Source organism: Drosophila serrata, unplaced genomic scaffold, assembly GCF_035046125.1.
Source record: "Drosophila serrata isolate PLE 108 unplaced genomic scaffold, ASM3504612v1 contig_276, whole genome shotgun sequence".
Taxonomy (NCBI): domain Eukaryota; kingdom Metazoa; phylum Arthropoda; class Insecta; order Diptera; family Drosophilidae; genus Drosophila; species Drosophila serrata.
The window spans coordinates 7,935,383-7,955,156 of NW_028257174.1; the positions used below are offsets into that span (position 1 = coordinate 7,935,383).

General features: G+C 37.9%; 1 protein-coding gene across 1 annotated transcript; it reads left to right on the forward strand.

Moving 5' to 3' along the window:
• Positions 1–261: 261 nt before the first annotated feature.
• Positions 262–1,483, forward strand: LOC110181898 (uncharacterized). Its single transcript, XM_020949830.2, has 2 exons — positions 262–485; positions 542–1,483. The coding sequence occupies exons 1-2, from the start codon at positions 414–416 to the stop codon at positions 1,076–1,078; spliced, it is 609 nt and encodes a 202-aa protein (XP_020805489.2). The 5' UTR covers positions 262–413; the 3' UTR covers positions 1,079–1,483.
• Positions 1,484–19,774: the final 18,291 nt, after the last annotated feature.

A 19,774-nucleotide genomic window follows, 5' to 3' on the forward strand; every position in this document is an offset into this window, starting at 1 on the left:
TTTTGCTTAAAAAACTATGTATTTTCAGCTTACCACTGCAAGGAAAGAACTACAAAAAGAACTCATTTGGCTTTATAAATTTCAGAAGGGTTCGAGAATTTTATAAATATCCATAATAATAATCGACTTCTAAAAATATTTTATCCGTTTATCCGTTATTTAAGACCTATATAAAATCAATGGGATAGCACTATTTATTGAGGATTATCAGATATACCATTCACATAACTCTAGAAAGTCAAGACAAATGTGAATGTATTTGATATTAAAAGAAAATCTCAGATTCACACCTAGCTTTTGCATTACTTGTCCCTTGTCATAGGAATAGTAAAGAGAAAACAAGATCAGTGTCGAGCAGAAAATCAGAATTATTTTTTTTAATTTTCATCATCGTAAAGAAGCAAAAATCCGAAATGGCTTATTTTAATAATTGTACTGTGTGCTCTAAAAATAAAAAGAAAACGAGCACCATCTACGTGTGCACGGTAAGTGGATATCCTTGATGAAAAGGACATATTTCCTCAGTCTCTGGTATTTGCAGAAATGCCTGGAGGACAAGAAATATAAAGGGAACAAAAAAATTGAAAGCCCAAAGGATAAGAAGAAGCAGAATGATGTGAAAAAGAAGTCCATTGAAGATAAACAGAAAGCTAATGCTAATCCAAAGGAAGATCAGAATGCAGAGAACAATAAGGGAAAGGAGAAGAAGGGGAAGAAAGGAAAGAAGACTAAACCAAAGGAAAATCCAGCAAAGGAGAATAAACCAAAGGAAAATCCAGCAAAGGAGAATAAACCAAAGGAGGATCCAAAAATGGAGAACAAGCTTATGGAAAATCCGCTAAAGGACAGAAACGCAAAGGAGAATAAGGGAAAGGAGAATAAACCAAAAGAAGACAAGGCAAAGAAGAATGCTGAAAAGAAGAATAAGGGAAAGGAAAATCTGGAAAAGGAAAATATGATAATTGAGAAAAAGCAAAAAGAGATTAAACCAAAGGAAGTTTCTCCAAAGAAGAATAAGGCTAATAAGAATAAGACAAAGGAGAATAAACCAAAGGAGATTTTAAAAAAGAAGAATTAGGCAAAGGAGAACAAGGCAAAGGATAATAGGACAACGAAGAAAACCTTACGAGAATAAACCGAAGTTGAATAAAACGAATAATAAAAAGAGAATTATAAGAAAGAGATAAAACTAAAGAAAAATCCGGTAAACAAGAATAATACGAAGTAATTAAGACAAATTAAATTTCGGAAAATTAGAATAAGCGAAATGAAAATAAATTAAAGGAAAGTAAGATGAAGGAGAATAAAATAAAGGAAAATTCAAATAAGGAGAATAATCCTAAGGAGACTGCTGACTCATGTGGTCCAAACCAATCTATCCCTGTGGGAAAATGTATTAACCTTGAATGAAACAACGAAAAACCCTTCATAAATATTTAATAAATATTTCTAAAAATAAATTTTAAAGTTTACAAAGGACAAATCCTATGCTTGGTTTCTTTGTAATTAGTCAACGTGATTATAAATAATTTTCTTTGAGGATTTTTTGTCCTTGTTTTGTTTTCAGTTTCTCCTTTACCGATCCTGGGAACTTAAAGATTGCCTTTAAGATTATCATGGCGACAAGGGGCATTGGACCCAAAGCCTGGCCTGACTGGTTTTAGCCCATCATCATCTGTCGGGTAATGTGGATTCAATTGGATTGCCAGTGCCAGTGCCAGTGCCACAAAGCCACCCAAGACCCACCATCCATCCCCCCTAGGTGCAGACATGGCTGTGATTGCGCCAAGGACATAAAGTATGCAACACTCGGAGCGAGGACGAGGACGAGGCCAATGCCCATTGAATCCACAATGGAGTCAAAGGAGCCGGTGTGAATCGAACTGAATAGTTGTGAATCGAAAAGGGGGAAAGCGGCGAATGAGCGGCTACTCACTCTGCTGCCCACGTATAATCATCATAATGGCAAATTATATATAATAATAAAATATTTCGTGTCCAAACTAACAAACTTTCCCGGTCGATTGAGTGTGTGTGTGTGTGAATGTGTGTGTTTTTCAATACACACTGCGTACGTGCAGTTCGATACTTTGCTTAATTCCATGACCAAATATCCAAAATATACTCGATGCTGGACTCCTTGTCATTGGCAGGACTTTAAGCAAATCCTTTTTCTTGCATGGTGCCAGTGTTCGTCTGGCCATTTCATGGCGACGACGTCGTGACAATGGCCCCTTTTCCAAATCAATCGTCTGCGTGACCCCCCTCCCACAGATCCTTATACCTCCTTTCACCCCCCTCTTTGCGATGCCTCTGCATGCGCTGCATGCAAAATTAGCCTGGCGTTAGAAAATGAAATGCTCGGGGAGACCTTGAGAGGCCACACCTTCCGCTGCCCCGGCAGCCCCCCGGGAACCTTATACCATATATCCATTTCCGTTTCCGGCACTCGCTTTCGATTCAGTGCGTGCTTTCTTCGTATCGATAACCCACGGCGACCAGTTCTCGATTCACACCAAATTAGGCTATTTTTCACGGTGAAAAATTAACTACAACTAGATTTTAAGTAAATAGAATAAATTAAAGTTGCATTGAGATATTAATTAAATCTATTAACAAGTAATAATTATATAAAATGCAGAGCAAAACTATGTTGATTTAAGCAATTTGTATTTGACATAAGAGTTGCAATGTGACCAGTTAGAAAATTCAGTTTTATCTTTGTTTTTATTTGTATATTTTCCAATAAATTAAAGAAAAATGCGTCAATTTTTGTTCGGTGCTAAATGTACAGAGGAGATCTGTGGCAGGATCCATTCTTCGATTTCCTTTTCAAACTAGAAAGGCTTTCCACACTGCCGTCAATTGCTCGAGACACACGCAGGCCAAGTCAATTTGCAACTTTTCCTGTCAGTCTCTCTCACTCTCTCTCATCCTGAGTCCTCTCTCCATCTTTGCAATTTTCACCACTGATTTTCCCAGCCGCCTCTTTTCCGCCTTTCTTTTTTTTGGTGCTACTGCTTGCTTGAACTTCCTCCTTGCCGGGTAAAGTGTTCCATTTCCTTTGTGCCCGGAAAATTCACAGGGGCTGTCGTGGGGTTAAATGTGGCTCCCGCGGTTTCCACTTCCAACTTCCACTTCCAACTACCATTCCACTAACACTCCACTTCTTCCACTACCACTTCCACTTCCACTTCGATTGCGGCAAGCGGCAAAGTTCAAAGCGAACATTTTCGATATCGCCATTAATTAACGTTACTAAATTAGCGGCCCAGGGCCTAAAGGCAATGAGAATCGATAGAAAAAGGGTTCCTTAAGTACATATTATTCATACATTTCTTAGTTTTTTTGTTATTTAATTTAATTTCATTTATATTCTTTATAAAAAAAACAAGAAAAAGTACAGAACAAAAACTCTCTTGAAGTGGTAAAAAACACCCAATCGATTAGTTTATGAAAAAAGATCCACTTAATTGACTTTCAAAAACAAATTAAATTAAATTAAAAGAAGCAAACTTATACAAGAACAAAACAACTGCATTCCAACCAGAGTCAAGCAGATTTGTGATCTATTAAAATAAACAAATAAACTTGGACAAAAATCAACTTGGAAGAAGTGCATCCTGATTCCCTGGAGATTTTCGTGGCTAGAGCAAAGAGCTGTCCGCTAAGAAAAGAAAGAAGATTTCGTGGCTTTGTTTGAAGTTCTCTATGAAATATATCTGACTTCTTTTTTAGCAGAATCCAGAAATGCGAATGCCAATGGAAAAGTCTGGGACAGGCCGTCGGAAAAGCCATCAGGAAAATGTGCTGTGCTTTGCTGTGCTGGGATATGTGATGTGTTTGGTGCAAGGCAACTTATAGTTTACAGATACAACATCTGTTTCTGTTGCTGCTTCCGCTTCCGCCTCGTTCTCGTCCTTGTTCTCGTCCTTGTCCTCGCCCTCGTCCTGATGATAATCGAAGGCATTGGATGATGATGGCAGGCGCTAAACAAGGCAACTGACATTAAAGACACATCAGAATTCATCAAAACGGCAAACTAATAGAAAAAGTTCTGACAGCAGCCGGTCGAAGTGCTGGACCCTATCCCTGATTTTCCCTCAATTTGTATCGCTGTCCTGTCTTGCGTTAGTATTTCCTATTTCCTGTTCTCTCTCTCTTGCTCTCTCTGGGCTGTGCTTTCTGTTTTCGGCTCAGCATTAAAGTTAAATAGTTGCAGTTGGAGTGGGTTTTTTGAGTTTCGAGTTTCAATTGCCGCTGCACTTTCTTCTAGGGGCCGAAACATAAAAATGATTTAAATGCAGGCGGCGTGGTGCATTATGGGCTTACTGGCAACTGGCAACTGGCTACCGGCTAGTGGCATGCAGGACGAAGGACATCCACTCTACTACACTTTTTCCGACTGAGCACTCGTTGAGTGACAAGTTCCTTGCTCGGGGCCATGTATCAAGTTGATGGCCGCCCGGCGGCAAACAGTGGTGGCAACTTCGTTATGACCGTTAGCAACTCCATTTGCCAGAGTCCGAGATGCCAGCATATCCTAGCACACTCCATTATACACTGCACTTTATATTAATTTATAGATTAAATATAAATATTTTATACTCATTCAAGAAAAAAAGCAAACTTGAAGCTTAATTATCTGAAATCTTCGTTGTTTTTTTAGCCCATTTTTATTGCCTTGAATTCTTTTGTAGCCTCGGACAAGTATCCACATTTTTTTGAACAGTGCACTTGTCCTGGTGTGGATGGAGTTGAGTGGCAAGGACTCTGCACTCCATCTGCATACTTAATGCATTTTCATTTTATTTCATTGCTTTAGTTCTGACCACGCCGGTGGAGGAGGACGAGGAGGAGCAGTGCTGCATCTCCTTGAACTTGGATGGGATACGGGGTACAGGGGTACAGGGGCACAGGGGCACCGGGGTTTTCGGGGTCCCAGGATCCCGGGGTCCTGGTGCCTGTATCTGCATCTGTATCTTTATCTTTGCTCTATGGCTTGTCTTGTGTTTGCTTACTTTCATTTGTTTACTTGTGTTTCATTCGGTTAAGTGCTTCCTTGATTGTTTTGCCCGCGCCCGCACGCCTTCCTTTCTTTTACTTTTCAAGCCCTCCCTCAGCCCCCATCGGGTTTTCCCGCTTTTCTTGGTAATTTCGGGACTGGAAAATGTTCAGTTTATTGCAGGCTTTCGACTGAAACTCCATCAGGGGCCGCTGGTTAACATTGTTGGCGGAAATATGCCCGCTTAAAGCATTACAAAATTAAAAGAAGCTACCCGTAAGATCCTCCTAGACATAAACCAAAGATCCAAACTAAAGATCTAAAGGTGAAACAGATACCAAAAGGAAAGGGAGAGGAAGCAAGGGCATGTCACCACTTGTTAACAACATTGTTTCCTGTTTCCGGTGGGGGCTTTTGGCAGCAATTTGGCCATCAATATTGGCGAGTCAATAAATATATGCATGCCCATGATTGCGGCCCATATATGTATACCTGCGTACCGATATCTGTATATAGCTGCCTGATTTGCATGGATTATCCTGCGAGTGCGTGTGCGGGTGCGCACAGGACCTTTGGCTGGCCTGGCGTTGACCATACAACATGCATCCTTTATGCATACATTATTTTAATGAATTATTGATTTCGCTCTGTGCCCTGAGTTGATCCTGCTTTTCTCTTTGATTCAACGAACCACGAATGCGCTTTCCTTTACCAAAGAGGCATTAATAATTATAATATAACTTGAATTTATATATAAATTACAATCTGAGCTCAGCGCTCTATCAATTTATCTATCTTTAAAATGAGGATACTTTGTCAAGATTGTATTTATCTATTATACAAGTCTTATATATATATATATATATATTTCTAAGTGTAACTATGGATATCCTTTGAAAGGATAGGTAATTTATAATGCTTTATTTCCATTCAATCCATTTTTGGCATTGAGCAAGTGAGTATCTTAGGGATTGATAACTACTAACTGCCTTTTGCCTTCTATTCTCTGTCATTCTGCTTTTATTTCCTTTGTGCATTTTGTGTACACTGAAAATGAAAATGGAAAGCCTAGAAATGTCATGTCTTCCCAAATTTTTCCTAAATAAAACAAGATGGAACTATTGAAGGGTGTTAATAAAAACACAAATATTTGTATTTCCATCTACCACATAATTCTCTCAGTGTTTGGGTGAGACTTTTGTGTGGTTTTTGTGGCCCAAAATAGCACTTTGTTGGACTACCAAAAAGGTTACCTACCATTAACGGAAATAATGGGTATATCTATTCAATTATATCGAAGTCGAAGCCGAAGCCGTAGCCCTTACTTTGCCCATCCACTTTCTCTCTCTCTCTATGTATATATTTATATTTGGAGTATTTCCACACCTCAAACCCCAAAAACCTAACCCATTCCCAATGCCCTGCGTGTGTTGGTGTGTGTGTCCTAATGGATGACAAAAGCATTTTACGGACATTTTATGTTAGCCCATATTATTTATTATATTAAAAATCCATTAGTGATTTTTGAAACTTGTGGTCGTTGTTGGCCACATCTTTCATTTTCATTTTGATTCGCGTTTTCGGTTTCATTTACCATTTACCATTTTCCATATACAATTTACATTTTGGCCATGGTCGTGAGCCAAAGGGACGTGAATAAAATCTGCTCTGTCCCCATATTGTGGCCACTAATTGCATTTTGGTCAAGCCATCGATGGATGTGCCTTGTGGAGCCCAGAAAATCCCAGAAACAAAAAATATATATACGAATATGAAATCCAGAAAGAAAAATTCCTTGCTGCTTTAAAAATAAATTAAAATTGTACTTTAAATTGTAGAAAGTGTTTCTTGTGTTTCCTCTTGGGGACGAACCCAAACAAAGTTTAAGGGAATGATTCTAACTAATTTTTTAAATTTCTGAAATACAATTTAAGATTTAGGATTAATTGGATTCCCTTTTTGTATTGTTATTTTCCTGATTAGCGAATGCAGATTTCTGGCTGCACTTGATTTAAGCCCGACACGCCTCCTCCTCCTCCTTTCTCCTTTCTTTAAGCCAAAAGATGGAGTCGGAGGAGGAGCTGGATGTCAACTACAAAGTCGCACCATTAATGCATAAAGTGGCGAAGATAAGTGCGAAAGCAAAAGGAGGCGTTGGGGATAAAATCCCTGCTTTTTATTACCCTGCCTTTGCCGCTCCTCAATCCTTGAGATCCGTCTAACTGTTGCAAGGATTAAAGTTGCTTGCATAATGCCAGACGCATAATTAAGCGAAACTGCAATGAGACAAGGATGCAAGGATGGCGACAAAAACTACAACCAATTTTTTTTTAATTTAAGAAAATATTTCTGCAATATATATATAAAATATAACCAAAAAGAAACATCATATATTTTTATATTCTTTAATAGATTTAAATATAAACACGTGATATCCTATATCTCCTGTAATTCAGTTACATTTTTACCTATTATTGTAAAGGAATCACTTAGCTTTTTCCAGAAATCAGTAACACAAGGGACAAAGGGATTCCTCGATTCCCAAGGATTTCGGGATTCAGGGTCCTTCCCCCATTGTACCGGGTCAAGTTATCCTTTGTGCCTGGCTCTCTATTCAATCTTTTTAGCGTGATAAACTGCTTAATGCACTGGGACCGATACAAATACAAATGGCCATTGAACTGACCCACAACTTTCCACATTTCCCCATTTTCCTTTCGCCCTTTCGAATATCCACCCTTTTGAGCAAGGGAGATGACTAAGTAAATTGGATTCCAAATACCCTCGTTTTCCCATTGTGCAAGGACAAAAAGGAGTCAAGGGGACCGCCGGGTAACTATTTGCATCGAATTATCAGTGGAAAAAACCTAAAGAAAATATTGTATGAAAATAAACCAAATACAATTTGAACATTGTTTAATTTTTGAGGGATGAGTAAGTAGCATTAAGTAGGGAGTAGGTTATGGAACTATTCAAATTTGCTATAATAAGTTAAGCACGGAAATTACAATGGGAAATAAAACAAGCATTTTTTAAAGATAAAAACCAAATCTTTAATTTCCTCTAGCTTTTAGCTTGAAGTTAAATATCAGATTATATAATAATACATATAGCAGTTAATCAATCTGTAGTTGATAAAACTTTCAAGACATTTACTTGTACGTAATAAATAAAACTAAGAAAGCCTATCCATTTCAGCAAACAAAAAGCAATTTCAGGAAATAATAAACAATTTTTCACCCCGAAATGAATCTCTCCCCGATGACTCGTCCGCTAATTGAGTCATATGTCAAGGCCAGATGGGATCGCATCTGGCGGGGATCTGGATCTGAAACTGGATACGGATCTGGAAAAGGACCTGAAGCTGTAGGACCTGGCGACGCAATGCAATTCACATTGACTGCCGGCCGGGGAGCAATCTTTTGCTTTCTCTGATTTTAACATTTGCCATAAAAAGTGAATAAAGAATTCGCCAGAGCGAACAAGGACTCGACTCCCTCCCGAGGAGCTGAGATTTAGGGGTTTGGTAGGAGAAGGTAGGAGGGGCTGGGATTTAGGAGCCAGTTGTGGGCGGTTTCCTGGTAAAGGTTTTTAATTGAAAGCAAACAGGGCTTAAGCCAACTTTGGATCTCTCTTCTTATTATTATTATTAATTTTTTTTTGACCCGCACAGCCACCTCTTCTACGCTGGCCTGGTTGTTTGCATGCGTGTCGCTGACGTTGACACTTGAGGGGAGGAGGAGGAAGCCTCCTGAATTTACACTTCACGAAATTTAATATATTTGTAAACTAAAAAAAAACCACCTGTTACCTTATTAAAAATAGAGTTCATTAATGATTTTCTATAAATTTTCGTTATTTTTAATGTTGTGAAAAGAATGGCTATTGTTCATTATTTATATACGTTCTTTTGTGTGGGTTTTATTTATAAAGAAATGACTTACAAAAACCAAGAAAAATATATTTAAATGAATAAATAAATTTGATGTATATTTTTTAATAGATCAATAAATTATTATTTAAATAGATACCTTGAAATTCATAAATCAACGGAGATTTCCACATTATTTTAACAATATTAGGTCTAAATAATTATAAATTTGATTACCTTTATATAAAAGTGAACTTTTGTTTGTCAAGTGTAGGTTTTCGATTGGCCAAAATTCAGAGAAGCAGGGAGCTAGGTGAGGGAGCAGCTCCTGATATTCCGAGAAGCCATCGAGTGTTTGCGGGTAGCCCAAAGTGGCCATCGAAAGTGAAATGCGAACTGCGCACTCCACATTCAAGTTCCGAAAAGGTGGCTTAGTTTTAAAGGGGGGACCAACAGAGAAAAGAGGGGTCAGGGGCAGGGACAGGGGCAGGGACTCAGAGGGTTCCGGAGCATAAAAGTGAAAAACAATTGAACCCTTGGGCAAAATTGGTTTTGACAATGTAAATAAATAAAACACAAGCATAAATATTTACTGCTGACGGCAGTTTCGTTAAGGGCTTAGGCGGGTCATTTTTGGGCTTTTTCAGTTTGGACGGAAATAAGACAGGATGAGGGGCAATGGGGTTGGGGTTGGGGCTTAGGTTTTTCTGCCAACCCCCCTTTACCTTCCTAAAAAGCAGCCGAAGCGAGCATAAGCACCGAGATTACAGGGGCTCAGCAAAGTACACTTTTCGAGGCAGAGCCGCTTCTCTGACCTTCGATGGGGCTGAGTTGGGAGGTTTGGAGGTTGGGTGGGTCCTGGGCTGTTGTCAAAAGGATTTGCAGCTCATTTCATGGGCACCCCTGCTAACCCCGAGTGCTAATATTTGATTGTGTTGTCGGGTCAATGGGTAACACAAATTTTCAAACCCAAACGCCCCCGAATGCGAATGCGGATCTGTTTCCACATTTTCCAAAGACAAACACTGGACAAAATACACTGCACCTAAAGAGAGGGGTTTTAAAAAGAAAAACTTATAGATATATTCAAATATTTTAAGCTTAATTAAAAGTATAATTGCCCGATATAATGTATACCTTTATTGATATTCATTTTTATAGAAGAAAAATAAGTTCCTTGTTGTATTTTTCAAGTGTACATAGTCTTGTCCTGCCGGCAGTATTTATCTGAGGGCAAGGCAAGTCTGCAACCTGGAACTCTTGTCCACAGTCCTTTCTGGATTGGATCAGACTGCATTTCGGCCTACATTAAGCATCAATTTGTGTGTAATTAACGTTTGAAGTCTAGAAACCAAAAGGGGAAGTAGAAACGGAGACTGAGACTGAGGCAGAGACCGAGGTGTGAAGAAGTGTGATACTCCGAATTAAGTCCTTTCAGAATAATTCCTTTATTAACCAGTCACATATCGGCAATAGCATCCTGCCCCTAATCCTTGGCAGATTGATTTTGTGTCAAAAGGCAAGGCCTGGCCATATCCAATTTCCCGATTAGCAATAGCAATTGGGCGATGATTACTAGGCTTGAATTTAGGCTGCTATCACCTTAATTTTCCATAGACTTAAGGTTTTATTTTTTAACATTTTCAAGTTTATGTTGATATCTAACAAGAAATGTTAACTTTTTGCGTAAATGAAGTTTTTTCAAATATCATAACTAAGCCAAAAATGCATTATTTTAAATCCGGATACCTTTTCTGCGCTAGTTTATGTAAGGTTAAAAAATCTGCATACTGACTTTTAAAATTTTAAAAATTTAAATTTTTTTGGTAAATTTAAACAATTTTTTAAGATGTAACTCCTTATAAAATTTTAAGAATATTTCAAACAAAATAAGTTTTCACCCGATATGGCTAGATCGAATCGGCTGTTCATGCTGATCAAGAATATATATGATTTATAGGGTCGGAAATGACTCCTTCACTTCCTTGCATGCTCCTGAGTAAATTATAATACCCAGAATATATCGAAATAACTTAAGACTTACCGAATTGGAGGACACACAGTTACCATTTTTCGTCATTGCTTAATTCCTTCCAGTGTTGAGTTAAATTTTTGGTGATTTTAATTAGGCTTCTCATGTTGTCATCGAAAGCAGCTTCTTCTTCTTTGCTATCCAGATATATTGCCTTGGCCACGTAATCCTTTTGGGATCGAATCACTATCACTATCACTTCCACCAGAGATGTTTACAGGGGGCCGGCCGCGGACTGAATGAGGCCGGCAAGGCGGCAGAGCCCGGTATTTATAGTCTCCAAGTAAAGAGAGCAGAGAAAGTGAGAGCGAGAGGCGGATCCGCATCCCTCCCTAGAGAAGAGTAGAGGCACAAACAAAATAGGCAAATGCAGCACTCTCTCTCTCTCTCTCGCTCTTTCTCTTCGGTATGTCTATCCCTCGCTGTTAATATCCAGAGATAGTTCTTTCTCTCGCTCTAGCTTTCTCTGTTGTTCTCTCTTTTCGGATACTATGAATACCAGGCACTTCCGCCTTGCCGGCCTCATTCTGTCCGCGGCCTGTTTACATCTATTGTAAAAGTGATAGTGAGTGCACTTCGACTTAGAAATATGACGTGGCCAATGCACATCATCTGGATGATCAGGAAGTGGCTGAATTCGATGATACCATGACATGCCTTATTGAAGTCAACAAATAGAATATATAACTTAACACTGGAAGGAACTAAGCAATGATGAAAAAGGGTAACTGTGTGTCCTCCACTTCGGCAAGTCTTCTATCTTTTGATATATGTATTTAGGGCATTATAATTTCACTCAGAAGCATGCAACGATGTGAAGGAGTCACTTCCGGCCCTGTAAATTATATATATTCTTGATCAGCATGATCAGCCGAGTCGATCTAGCCATGACCGGTGGGAAAACATTTTTTTGAAATTTTTGATCAAATTTTATAGAGATTACATCTTTAAAATTTTCAAAAAATTTGTCAAAAAAATAAAATTTTTAAATTTGAAACCCCAGTATGCCCATTTGTTAGCCCTATAAAAATTAGCACAGAACAGCTGTCCGAATTGAAATTAATGCATTTTTGGCTTAGTTATGATATTTGAAATACTGGGATTTGCCCAAAAATTATTATATTAAAATATGGATTTAATATGAGTAACATTTTCATACATTATTTAATTTTGATAATTATACATCCCCATATGATAGTATCTTAATAAAAGCCAACACATTGCACATTTTTAAATTGAAATTAATGCATCTTTGGCTTAGTTAGGATCGATCTAACAATAGAAAACACTTCGGGTTCATAAAGTTACTACCTTTATTGTTCAACTATTAATTATGCGACACCTACGGAGTCAATCGAATGGCCATTTCAATAAGATATACTACATCCTTAGGGGGAATGAGGAGGATTTAGGGGGAGTTAGCAGCATCTACTGAGAAGCTGCATTAATTTTACATTACTATTATCGCAGGAGAGAGGAGCAGGGAGACGGGAAATGGGCAGCAGGTTCCCATAATAATTTTCCGCGTAATTTATTTGAGCACCATAATATCATATTTCACACTGGGGCAAGGACGAAAAGGAGGCCAGGCTGAAGCTTTGGCCGGATCAGGAGTGGGTGAGCAGCTTCTTCCGTTGAATAATTTAAGCGCCGCACATGTGCACACTCTGGGGTTGGTTTTTAAGGCCAAAATATAGCTCCTGTTCCTGCTCCTGCTCCTGGATGAGTGGAGCACGTTAAAATAGGCGGAAGACGATTATCAGACAGTTTGCACACAATGTCGTCCTGGAGCACGGCACTGGCTGGAATACCCTCAGGCTAACCCAGGATACCCGTAGGAGGAGGTTTTCACATTTATTGCCAAAAATTAAATGACAATGTAGTTGGCAAAAAGGCACAAAGACCCCGCTGGCTGGCGCACAGTCAAGTTTGTTGTAACCGGAGATAGATGCGGATGATTTTGGCGGAAGTGGCGGCAGATAACGCCGCCATCTCCACACACACATATAGATATATGTATAAATATATATATATGTGGAGTTGGTGCTACGTTTTCCGGTGTTTTTTTCAGGCAGCTTTTCCGCGGCGCCTAGTAATTTTTCATCGAGTCTTACCCACACACACACACAACATTTTTGCTCCAAGTGTAAAGGAATTTCAACGCTCACTCACTCTCACAGCAGCTCTGGCAGATTGTTTGGTTTAACAGCGTCCCGCAAAATTTTCCCAGCTCCCCACTTGCTTTTCCCCAGCTTTTCCGGAAAAGGGTGCTTCGAGGATGGGTGCAGGTGGCCTCTGTCTTCGGCGGGTCATGTGGCGGGGCCAAAGTGCGCGCCGCTTTTGTTGAACTTTTGCGTAAGATTGCGCAGTAAATTGTCGAAAATTAATTTTCATGTTGAAAAGCTGCAAATTGCAGGCAAGAGGGGGGACGGGGCAAGGGATGCTGTAGGAGGGGCAGCAAGTAAGAGATATAGCAAGGTGGCGGCACTGACTCCTGCCTGCCAAAAAACTGGGGGAGAAAACTCAAGGAGAAGGTTTGTCAATTAATTTCTTGAATGGTTTGCCTAATTGAAATTTTATGGCTTTTGTGTTTCCTTGTCTGTGTTCGCACACACACACACATACACAATGCCAAAAAGGGGGCGGGTGTTCGCTGGGTGGGCGTGGCATTCCTTCGACAACATTTCATTAAGCTCCATGTGTGCCGAACGTTTAAGGGTCACAACAGTTGCAACTTTCGCAGAACATTTTCGGCGACTTTTCACAGCGAACTTTTTGCTGTTTTTTATGGCAAAAAAAATGGAACTTAAGAAAGGAAAAATCGCAAGTTTAAGTATTTAATACGAAAGAGAAGAATCTAAATCAACTGCCGAATCGATTTAGTCAGAATTAAGGAAATTAGAATCTTGGTTTTAAGGATATCAGAAAATCTCTTTGAATGAAGGCATTTTTTAAATAGATTTTATTAATTCAAAACAATAATAATCATAAGTTCACTGATATTGACGTATATTTTAAAATGTCGCTTGGCATTATATAATTCTAATAATATTCAGATATCAATAATGTGAATACTTCACTAATAATTAGTTTAGCAAATAGCTTTTGTCACAAAATTTGTGTTTGCCTTCCTTTAAAGTTTGCAACTAGAATTCTAATTACACAAATAGAAGTTTCAAGTTTCCATATTTGGTGAAAATCACAACTGACTAATGGCAAACAAATGAGGTGGAAGGAAAGGTGGATTTTCCCACCTCTCTGCAGATGTGATATCTCTATAATCATATCACGAATCCCAGTGTTCGGTGTAATTCAATTAGAGTTCATTAAAATGATTACATAATAAATTATTACCAATGAGCGAATGAACTGTGTGCACTGTGTGTGTGTGTCTGGCCAAAAGCCCCCCAACCCTTGGAGGCTTAGGCTGCGGTTTCCAAATGTCAAATGCAAAAACATATGCCCAAAATATATCCATGGCACTGCCGTGTGATTTGCATTTAATTCGATTCGATGAAATTATGAAATAAATGCAACATTAATTGATGACAACAGTGTTGGTCATAAGATTTCAACGTGAATCAATGCGATTTTCCATTTATGTTCATATCAAATTATGTCTGACTTTGTTCGATTTATTAATTCACTTTTTTTGCTTGTCTCGTTTAATTATTTGTGATTCACTGATTTTTATTTATATTTAAATAAAATTCATTTAGAGTCACAAGAAGAGACATTGATATAAACGGAAAGCCTCAGTAATGTATTTTTTTTAATTTCTAACTAAGAGATTGCATAAAAATTTTTCTGTATGAAATATTATGAAAATAAATCCATTTATTATTAATTTGCATAGAGGTAACTCCTTATTAAGTAAATAAATATATTATCATAAAAATGTCTATTTCAAATATTTAAAAAAAAAAACTCAGTAAAGTTTTCCCTATGTTAGCAGCAAAAAAATTTGCAAGTGAAGCCTCCTTGTGACAGGAAAAGCTTGACGGGATTGGAGAGAGCGAGAGAGACAGTCAATGTTGTCGTTCTGCATTTTCCCACCGGCTTTTCCCCCCTTTCCCTGCCGCTTTTCTAAAAACCCCTTTTTCTATACTTAAAGGTGACACGGCGTTGCTCGCCGGTCGCGTTTTGTTAATTACAATTATGATAATGAATCTTGCAAAAGACTAATTAGTATGGTAAAAATGTTGCCTGCCACAAGAGCATGCAAAATTTTAAAGTGTGTCTGCGGGGGTGTGTGTGTGTTTGTGTGTGTGTGTGGAATGTGAGTGTGCCATGGCTGCTTTTTCCTTCAAGTGCTGCACTCTGACGGTGTCCTTGTTTTTAATTTACAAAGGCTAAGCAGGAAACAAAAAATATACAAAAATAATGAAAAAAAAGTATGAAAAGATATATAAAAAATAATTTCATTTATCATTTGCTTTGCTTTAGAATTCTCAACCGAGTTTAGATACTAATGACAGACATTGGAAATATAAATATATATCAGACTGTAGAAGCAATGCTTAGTTCTTGGTTAAACGAGTTTTTTAGTTTTAAATAAATATATTTTAAGACTTGTTAATAATTATTTAAAAATAATTTTAACCCATTGATTGAATTATTAATAAATATCCGTTTTGCTCCGTTTGCTGTTCGAGCTATTGTTAGTTTCAAGTCCCAAGAGAATCCTCCAGAAGATAGTTTTCAGAGTTCTGAAGTTTACTAACTTATAAATCTTTTTAATAATATATTATTCATAATATTATCCAATGTAAACCCTCCCGAAGCCTTTACATCAAACTTTTTGCTGTTTAAATGATAATGTTCCTTCATTTTGTTGGCTTAACACAAAGCTTCATTAAAGTATTGTGCTAATGAAGTTCTATTTGAATCAAAATTCGTAACCACGATTGTGTTGACATTTGGGTTCCACACACTCTCACACACACACAAGTTACACTCACACGGAGGCATTAATGGCATTACAATTACAAAAACATTAAGCGACAATGAAAGAGACGCGTCAGCCATTCATTTAATTATGAAATTTACAAATGTCACACGGGGCCACATTCTGGCTTCCATCCATATTTCCATCCCCCTGCCCATTGTTGTGGCTTTGCTTACTGTAATTGAAATTAATTTTCAACATTTGTGAATTTATTTAGCGCAAATAGATGGAACACGCTTAGAGTTACACACAAAACGAAAAATATATAACTCTATCAAAGTAAAATAAATAGATTTTGTGTGTTCAATATCTGTTAATTAATAAGATTTAAATATATCTATTGCATTCAATATATAAATCTAATTAATTCCTTTAAATGCACATATATTTTCTACATTTCTTGGTCTGCAACCAATTATATTTTTGGCCTAATCTAGAGCTGCATACAAGAGACGACAACCGACCTTATGGCTTACAATCGACAGCCGTATCCGTATCCGTTTCCGCCATCCATATCCGTTGACTTTTTAATCGATTTAGGAGTCAACGGATCCTGCAGTCGACACATGAATTAGCCTGACAATGGGCGATGGCGATAGCACAGGAAGCGGAGTTTGGAAAAAATATCTAAAGCCAGAGCGCACAGCCGCTTGCGAGCTGGATTTTCACGAAAAAAAATAAAGAAATCCTTCTGATTTCTTTACCCTCGACAAGTTGTAGATTTTCATTTCGATTTCGATTTGCCTGCAGCGCCTTGCTCCTTGGCTCCTTGGCTCCTTCAGGCCACAAATTGCCGTGGCATTTGCATAAGGGGGGAGGGGTTTGGGCCTTGGGAAGCCTGTGCGCGACATGCACTCAAATGAAATCGATAAACAGTTTGGCATTTAATAAAATCAACATCAAGCCATTCAGTAATTCAGCTCTCGCCCCACCGAAACCTTTTCTGCATTTAATTACTTCGGCTTGTTGTTGGGTATTAATTGCCCCAGCTTCTTGGTAGCCTTCATTGATTTATAGTGCGTTGATGTAAGAGTCTTATTTTTTTTATATGTTTTGGTTTTTTTTTTAACCCACTGATGCTTTTCCTAGGAGGGCAACCTGTTTAAACAACTACTGAATGCAAAAGAGAAATAACTACTGACGGCATATAAGGAAGTGTGTTCATGCACTTGCAAAAAATATTCTCTTTACCAGAGAAAATTATTAATAAAATGATTGCATTGAAGGTCAGGGTGCTACAGAAATGAATAGAGTGCTTAAAACCCTCAACAGGAAAGGAAACTTTGGAAAGCGGAAGTTTGTATAGCCTTCAAGTAGCCTTATTTGAAATCGATCATAACTTGGCCAAAAATACCTCAAATTCAATTTAGAAAGCTGTTCTATGCTGGTTTTTATTACGTTTACAAATCTGCATGCTCAATTTAAAAATTCAATTCTTTATCAATTTTTGAAAAATGTAATGATAAAGTGTTGAAAAAATTTTAGATTTTTGAAAAATTTATTTTTCTTCCCGAGATAGCTAGAAAAATTCGGCTTTTAATGCTGATGTAGAATATATATGGCTTATGGGGTTGGAAATTACTTCTTCACTGATTAAAATTATATTTTTCTCTGCAGGATTCTTGAAATATACATTTTTATTTGATAATTTTTTTCTGAATATTTTATGGGACAATCAAATTTAAAAAAACGCATAACTATGTCAAAAATGCATTATTTTCAATTCAGAAATCGTTCCTATGTAAGATTTTTTATGGTTAATAAATCTACACACATTATTTAATATTTAAAAAAAGCAATATTTTTATAAATTTTTGAAGGGTTACCCCTTATAAAATTTTGAAAAAAATTTTGTAAAATGTTGTTTTACTCCGGATATGGCTAAATTGATTCGGCTGTTGATGCTGATCAAGAATATATATGATTTATGGGGTCGGAAATGACTTCTTCACTGAGTTTGGAGCTTCTGAGTGAAACTAAATACCCGAAAAAGTAGGCAATGCTTTTTGTTTGTTAAGACTTTCTCTACTGAAAAGAAGACAATTGTTTAAAGCATATTTTTATTTAAAATCTTAATAAATCCATTTGGTTTTACGCTTGTATTTATTAAGTATATCCCATTGTTTTCTTTTCAATTTGTTTATTTTCTTTCAATGCATCCTATCCTAAGGACTACAACCATCTAAATCCCCTTGTTGCCAACCCCAATCCCATCTGTCTGGCCCTGTCTGGACCTTTGGCTAACTCGCATTAAATTCGTACGAATTTCAACATTTAGCATATTAAGCGGACACGGGCCACGTTTACGTAGCCGTAACAGACTGGACAGTCTCCGGACGGAGTCTGTATACTCCTCTCTGACTCCTGGTCCTGCTCCTGCTCCTGCTCCTGCTCCTGCTCCGATTCCGAGTCTGTGCTAAAGCCGTCTCGCTGCCGTGCACTGCCGGATATGGGTGTGTGTGTGTGACCAGTGTGTGTATGGTGGACAAGCGGATGTTGTGCGATGCTGTTTATGCCTTTTACATTTTCCGCCGTAATGAATTCAACGTAACAGCAGCAGCAGCAGGAGTAGGAGCAGCAGCAGGCACACTGCTAAATTTCTAACTTCCGCCTTTTGCAAAAGTTGACAACATGTCCGTCCGGCTGTCCAGATGTCCAGCTGACTCCAGCTTCCCAACTCTTCAGCTCTCGAGCAGCATCATATGTGCGTCTTGCCCACATGTCGGCGCAGTGCGTCCCCTTAAGTTGGCTTAGAGTTCTGGCCCATTAGTGCGCGGCTTAATTTGCCATTCGCAGTCAGCAAGGGCTCACTTTTCGGCTTAGTCTGCTGAATTTTTAACAATTAAGTGGGGTTTATTTTTTCAAATAAAAATAAAGAAAGATTAACGGATTATTTTTTAGATATAAAGTCCTAATATCTTTACAAAACTTGATATATAGCATTAAAGAGATACCTTCTTCATTAAGTTCATTTTAAAGTTATTTTAATAATTTATAAGCTGCCTAGAATATTTCAGAACTTTATAATTACAACTGACTTTTAATAATTCCAATAATTAAACCCTCGATGCAATATTGAGCCAAGTTAAGTTCCTTTTCTTATTTCCTTGTGAAACTGACAATTTAATTGTAAATCGCCTGGTGAGTTTCTGCAATTGCTTGGGTTTCCATGACAAAGTGTCGCTCTCGCCACACACACAATGCCGCTGAAAGGAAGGGACATACGCATATATTGTGTGTGTGTGTGTCCTTTTTGTGTTCTTGTTTTTTATTTTTTGTTTTTCACCCTGCATCCTGGCCATAATTTCCGTGCATTGTCTGCGCGACGCGTCCACATCCGCCGCAGGAGCAACAGCAGCAACAATATCAGCCAGAAATTAAAGGGAAATCGATGGCAAAAAGAGTGAAAATAACCGAAGAAATGGAAGTAAACTTATCTGGGAATAATATCAGACTTCGTCTCTTCTTTTTCAGATAATCTGTTTTAACAGGTTATATATAATTACTAAAGAGATCTTTTATATCTACAGGAAAGCCTTCACCCTTAAAATACTTATTTATCTTCTCTGATGAATACAGATAAGAGTATATACAAGAATATAAGATATACCTTTCATTTACAGTCGACTTTATCGACTTGGTCTACAAATTAAACAAAAAACTTTGTTGCAACAATAACAATAGCAATATTTGCAGCAATATTGGCAACAATAAGAGCATCAGCAGCAGCCAGTACAAAAAAAAGGGTAAAAACAGCGGCAAAGAAAGAATAAAAATATTAAAATAAATTTGAATAAAAATGTCTGCAAAGATTAAATCGCCATTGCCATGAGCCCACGTCGTCTGCAATTCCCAGACGTTTCCCCGGTGGTGGTGGCTTCCTTTGCAACCCGACTCCGGGACTTCCCCCAAGTTGCC